This window comes from Haemaphysalis longicornis, unplaced genomic scaffold, assembly GCF_048455015.1.
Source record: "Haemaphysalis longicornis isolate Haplotype H1 unplaced genomic scaffold, Haemaphysalis longicornis Haplotype H1 scaffold_2, whole genome shotgun sequence".
In the NCBI taxonomy this organism is placed as follows: Eukaryota; Metazoa; Arthropoda; class Arachnida; order Ixodida; family Ixodidae; genus Haemaphysalis; species Haemaphysalis longicornis.
In genome coordinates this window covers 160,442,181-160,449,062 of record NW_027526295.1, presented here as the reverse complement: position 1 = coordinate 160,449,062, position 6,882 = coordinate 160,442,181, and the positions used below count along the sequence as shown (strand labels likewise).

The 6,882-nt window shown below is 53.8% G+C and overlaps 1 protein-coding gene across 1 annotated transcript; it reads right to left on the bottom strand.

The window, feature by feature from the left end:
* Positions 1-3,932: 3,932 nt before the first annotated feature.
* On the bottom strand, positions 3,933-6,665 carry LOC144169399 (mid1-interacting protein 1A). Its single transcript, XM_077698521.1, has one exon. The coding sequence runs from the start codon at positions 6,330-6,332 to the stop codon at positions 5,571-5,573; it is 762 nt and encodes a 253-aa protein (XP_077554647.1). The 5' UTR covers positions 6,333-6,665; the 3' UTR covers positions 3,933-5,570.
* Positions 6,666-6,882: the final 217 nt, after the last annotated feature.

Here is a 6,882-nt window from a genome sequence, read left to right as displayed (position 1 = left end):
GAAGCCAGATAATCTCGGGATAGCCCAAATCCGTGTCTTGTGTGGTTGCACGAAGGAGAAGGGTCCGGAACTAATCCTCCCAAGCCTACCATTAACTCCCATGTTCTCCCACCCCCCCCCCCTTCCACACACACACACACACACGCACGCACACGCACACACACACACACACGCATCTACATCTGCCCACTCCTGGGGGTAGCGGGATTGCGATCCCACGCATCGTTCCCCTCCTGATGATGACACCGCGTCGTGACGTAGGATGAAATTATGAAATTCTTGCTTTGGGCGACGCGTACACCGTAGTCCCGCCGTGTTAACGTACGTGCTCGCGTCACGCGATGGAGGTCAATTCAGCCGCGTTCCACGCCGTGGTATGGCACTGGCTTACGCCGTTGTGCGCGGGATTGCGGACGATGTAACAGAACCCGAGCTGCCATGAATTAGCCCGGATCGAACCTTACTCTGGGGAATGCCTCGCAGTTTAAGTGTGTGCGTGTCTATATGTCTGCGCGTATGTACGTAGTATGTATGTATGTGTGTGTATGTATGTATGTATGTATGTATGTATGTATGTATGTATGTATGTATGTATGTATGTATGTGTATGCATGCATGTATGTATGTATGCATGTATGTATGTATGTATGCATGTATGTGTATGCATCTATGTTTATGCATGTATACGTACGTACGTGCGTGTATGCGTATGCATCTATATTTACTTAGTGTCCTTTGTTGCCGGGTAAGCTCGATATGGTCCGATATTTTCCCCCGAGCACTGTTGGTGATACTCAAGGTCAAGTTCGAATCCTTCACCGAAAACAGTGCCAGCCACAGACAGCCACTTCTCCTTATAAATGTAAGTATATCCCCGTGTGCATGCATCTATGTTCCCTACCCACACCCTTCTTAAATGCAGCAAATTAAGGAAACACTCAAAACTCATTATTTTTCCTCTCTGTCTCCTTTTTCTTTTCTTTTTGCGCGAATCCCCCCCGTATGGTGTGAAATATAAGGGTAGCAACGCCGCATGTTTTCGTTCTCCGGCTACTCGACCTGCCGTCGCACTGTTTGCGATCCCCCAAACACCTGCAGATTTAATACGCTTACATCTACGTTTAGTACGCTTACGCAACCCCGCAATCCCTTTTTGCCGCGACGACGGAATGCGGCGAAATAACGCACTCGACGCACGTCCCCCGCTCCGTTTATCTGAAATCTGCTGTTTCGCCACAAATCAACGCCACCCATCCCGTGTTCGTCCTAGATTATAGCCGATGGGCTTCTCTGAACACAATGATCGCTCTTCCAGCAAAACAACCTCGCCCGGACTGTTAAAGCGGCCATTAAGACAAAATACTATTAGGACAAAATACTATAATACTTATAGTTACAATTTGAAAGAACTAGCCTCGGTCCATACCAGCCCCAAAAAGTGTCTCATTTACCGAAAAAACGCGAGATAACTGAAAAACTCTTAAATTTCGCGCCACAGTGGCGCAATGCTGGCAGGAGTGATGTAATATGGGCCGGCAGTTGTGTTACCTACACGTTAGCATTCGAGTGATACAACCAAAGAGGCACCACTAGAATCACCTTGTCATCTTTTTTGGCAGTGGCTTAGGCCGGGAAATTCTGTGATGTCGTGTCGTAGAGATGTCGCCAGAAAGTGGCTTCGGAAGCTGCGGAGTCGCCATTGTTGTATCTGTCTTTCTTAGCACTTATCTCCCTTATTCGTTCGAAGGTTGCGATAAAATTGGTATTATTGCTATCTGGACAAAGCAGTTTTTTTTTAATAAAGTAAACTTGTATTTCATCTTTGTGCCCCCTTTTTAAGCTCCAGTCGAGTGTAAGACACCGGTTAGCATTGCAGCGCAGACTATTCTGCAGGAAAGAAATAATACGCCGAGTTTATCTCGCCGCAGCGGAGATGGCGTCGGCTTCCTTTCGGCGCTGAACCGAAGAAGCACAACGCCGTGACGAGAGCGTCGCGACAACAGCAATCAGCGAGCCGTTTAACGAAGCAGAATGCCAGCGCAACGAGCTCGCCAGCAGCGTCCGTAAGTATTCCGTGCGTGGCAACATAACAGGCGGCATCTTTTCCTGCCACACGCCGTCTCAGAGTCATCCATCCCTTTCCCGACGGTTGTTTACTGGCTGTTACGCATCGCGGCCTGCATCCTGTCCCTCGACGTATTTACTGCAAAGGCGCCACAACCTTCTCGCGCATAGCCGTTGTACAAAATCTGCCCGACCTCTCTGACGCGCCTTTCACGGTTCCACTGCGCCCCAACCATTCGCCACCTTCCAAGCGCTGGTCACCGCTCGGAGTTAACCCAATTGATGCTCCAATAAAATTTATTCTCTCTCACTCTCTCTTCGGGTTTGAAAAAGTGCGAAACCGAAAATGTTTAGCGTCGAACGGACTCTCAGCTTAGAATTTCTCCGCCTACGACGGCCCAACTTGGAAGGTGTAAGCGAGGCAGCCGCTAAAGTTCGTCCTGTCCAGGCATTTATACACCCCCCCCCCCCCCCCCCCTCCCACCGCCAAAAAAAAAATCGAAATTCCGCATAATCCCGTCACTCCCGTCAACCTCCATTTCCAACAGGCGACATAAACGTAACCGAAGCGCAATGGAAGTGCCAAACAGGAGCATTGTCCCCATCTACCGTCACACCAGAGGATGTCTTGATGCGCGAAAACATGGAAAACGGCAATTCCGTGCGTAGAAAGGAGTACTGGCATTATTTTTGTTATTTTGCAGTAACCCTCACGCGTGCCGGCACTGCGATAAGGGAGAGACGTTCAGACACGAAAGGCCAGGGACTACTCCGTGCATTCCTCGCCCATTGTTAACCAGGCAGGCAGATAGCGGGGCGAGAAGTGATGAGGAACAGCAATGGCCGAGGCGCGCGTGCCGTCCGAAATATCCAGAACAGCTGGCGGAGGTTCGTTGCAGGCGCCGCATTCCTGCCCGCCCGCGGACGGAGTCGGAGGGGGAGCGCTCCCGAACAGCGAGCCAAAAGGCCAAAAGTAGCGTATCCAGCAACGCGACGGGAGTGGCAGGGCGAGGCTACGACGGGAGAAAGGCAAAGGTCATTGCCACCCGTCGTCCCAGCCCCCCCCCACCCCACAAGCGACGCTCTTGCGTGAACGCTTACCATCCGCGGTTAGTTCGCACACACACCCCCGACTATCATTAGGCCCCGAATGAGTGTGTCAAGGTCAGCCAGTCTGGGTGGATCGCTGTGCGCATTGTAAACATGAAAACGGTATGACAGCGTTCGCGGCCCGTCCGTCTTTTGCGCCAAGAAAACATAAACATACGTATTTTTGTGAGAATGAGTGTAGGCTTAGTTCCCTCTCTCTCTCTAACCCAGCCTTTTTTTTTTTTTTTGCTACAATGTCACTGCTGTGACAATAAATCAATGTAAACAAACAACATTCCACGGGTATCGTCGTACACGCTGCTGTCTGTCTGTTTACGACCGAACGAAAAAAAAAATAAAGACAGCGCGAACCTTGAAAGTAAACGCTCCTCCGCAGTGTGGCCGCTTCTATCGGCGACAGTGCAACGAGCGCTACACACAAGCGTGCGGTTAAGTGGGCCACGACATTGACGCAACCGTGCTGAAAACGAGGCCACGCTCTGAAATGTGTGCACCGCTCAACAAGTTTGAATCTCCCGCCGCCACGCGCGCCCGTTAGGCCTAACCGTGACGACGGGTAACGCGAAATCTCCCTCACGGGCCCCGTCCCGAGTGCAGAAGTGGCAACGAACCCCACCACCCGCTTCGTGACGGGCTCCCGTCCACAAAAGAAAGAAATGTGCTGCACGACTTCCGTTTCCAGCAAGGCTGGCTTCTAATTCTGGAGTCGCCTCGGCCAGTGAAGGCAGCGAGGAAGGAGAAGACACAGCAGACCAGGCTTTTTTTTGTCGGCAATATAGCTCTCTTTTTTAATTGTTTCTATCAAAAAAGAACAACAAAGTTCATCGAAGGCTTCAACTCTCTCTCTCTCCAGTCTAAACGAGTAACAAACAATTGATTCTCTAATAAAAAAAAATTTCACAAAACTTTCAGCACTTGTTACTCTACACATTTGGCTTACACAAACCAACAGGACGAGGTAAACGTGTTATAGGTCTAAATTTAGTCCATTCCTCTTCCCTTACACGTCTTCATTCAAAAAGCCCAGATGATAGGAATATTTACACTATGTACAACATACACAGCCACTCACGCACGCAAAATGATCCGCAGCACACAATCCCCGAGAAAGCTATCCCGCGCAGCTACAACTTCGAACGAAAGAAAAAAAGCCACAGCCGTTACCGGGTAAAAGGAAAGCTTCACAAAATGCAATTGTGCCAGGGTAACAAAAAAAAAAAGAGAAAAACATCGGTTGTGAGTATTTTTTTTTTTTTTTGCAACTGTTAGCTACGAAAGCGGCTGCGGCTTGGAATGTTGTGCTATTTTGGTTACACCGTAGGTCAAGCTTGTTAACAGCAGCAACACCTTATCACAAAACACGCAACAAAAAAAAAAAAAGGTATGAACGTTCCGTTAAATGCAGTGTCGCAGGACTGGGAAACAGCAGGGACTCTTCGTGCAAATCTTAATTTGGCGGCGGTCCCGTTGCGAGCGCATCACGGGCCGTTAGCTAACTGTTACGACAGGCTGCTTTTCGGCCCCCTCTACTCCTAACAAAAATAAAAAAGGGGCAACGGCGGCGGGAGGAAAGAAAAAAAAAACGTGACAAGAAAGAAGCTTCGGGCGAAAGAAGTGGCCGCCGAGAAACGCAAGGCGCAGCGAAATAAGTTAACACACTACTGGCCCACATACGGGACCTCCCGCAGCCATTTTTCGCGGAGTCTCGCCAGGATCACCCGGAAAACGAAAACTTCCTGCTACGCAGGCGACGTGCTCCTCATTCGGAACGCCACAAATAAATAGACGACCCGCCATCGAGTGGGGGCGAATTTTTTCGCTGCGCAACCACAAAACCCTTGGGGGGAGATGAGCAGGCAGTTAGGTCAGACCCCTGGTCAACTGAGCGGTCTTGCGATTAGGACAACGCTTGGGCAACAACCTCACAGGCGTACCAGCCGCAGTAAGGGGGGGGGTGGGAAGATGAAAAAAAAAAAAAAAAAAAGCGTTTTGATCGGACTTGGGACGGGCCTAATCTAAACCTGAACAAACAGATCACAGAAACAGGCACACCAAAACCTCTCTCCGCGTTTGCAGCTGCGCTCGGCGACCGTCGAGCGCTAAACCGAAACTGGCACGGACAGCAGGGTGGCGACCTGTCGCGTTGCATCATCATCCACGTGTCACGACAAAGCGGGGGGTGCGAACGAAAGTTTCTCTTTTCTTTTTGTTTCCCTCACACAGGCGGATTTGGGCGTTCCTCGGCAGGATCGTCGGGGAAGCGGCGGCGGCGAATTTTCTGGCTCGATGCGCGGGGGGGCTGGCGAGAGGCGACACTGTACATCGTTCGACGATAGCACTGTACTACATCCCGTTGTGGCCTGGGTTTCCGACGACGCGCACCACCACGTAGCCGATCAGAGCGCCGACGCGTCCACTTCTTCCTGGTACCTGCACGCCAGGTAGTCGGCCGAGTCGGCGAGCTGGTGCAGGATGGCGTGCAGGCCCTGCAGGTGGTGCCTGAAGGCGGCCGCCAGGTGCAGGCTCTGCTCGAGGCCGCCCTCGCGATCCGTCACCACGCTGTCCACGTCCGAGTCGGTGTCCGACGTGGAGCCCGTCGAGCCGAGGCTGTCATCCGACGGCTGCCGCGTGTGCTTCGGCGGCGGCCGCAGCAGCGCGCCCGTGAGCGGCACCACGGCCGAGGTGCCGCCCGCGCTGGGGCCCCAGAGCAGCTCGTTCTTGACGTCGTTGAGCATGTTGTAGAAGGAGTAGAGGTCCGTCTGCGACAGGTTGGCCGGCGGCGCCCGGCCGGCCTTGTCGGCGAGGTCCATGTCGCGCAGCCTCGAGGGCACCAGCACCGTGGCGTCCATGTTGTTCACGGACTTGACGAAGCGGTCCATGGCGCTGAGGATGCTCTGCTGCGAACAGGTGAACGAGTCCTCGTTGCGACTTGTCCGCCTCGAGGACGAGGAGCCCGGGCCCCGGTGGTTGGCGTCGAGCCGATACATGTGGAGGTTGTCCAGGGCAGACACCGGTCCGCTCACCGTGGGCACCCGCTTCAGTTGGCCGGCAGCGGAGTCCTGCGAGAGAGACTGTCCCGCGTAAGACTGTCGCCGCGACTTTTGACTCGCTCCAATGGCGGAAAGTCGCCGGGGGCTCAGACTGTTTGCACTCTCCATTCGCGAGGAGGTACGACTTCTTCTCTCGGGGGGCAGATACACGCAGCGTGCACGTCTCGATTGACCACTTTTTTTATGCCCCACGCCAGCCGCGACCGGAAAAGGGAGCCCCCACCCGAACGACGCAGGCGGGACGGACCCACTCGCACAGCCGGGGGGAGCGCGCCCCTCGCTGCTGACGTCGACGGGCCGCTTCGGTGCCGCGCCGCCGACGGCCGCGCTCGTTAGCGCTCGCTGTTCGCGTTCGAGGTCGCTTACGTGAAAGGCCGATGACGACAGTGGGAAACACGGCCCGGCGTAGCGCTACGCGGCCGCCCGGCCGCCTGCCTTTCCTACCTCGGCTGCGGAAAATGGGTGCGAACCAGTTCCGCCGCGATGTCGCCCCACTATCAGGTGATGAGCGGGCTTTGCCATTGGCCGGCCGCTCTGTTCACGGGGTGCCGCCTCGTCACGTGACCGGAGTGTACACGTGCTAGCCGGCGCGGCCGCGGCGTGCTTGGCCGCTCTTCCGATGGGAAGTTTTCGTTACAATTCGCGCAAACGCTCCCTT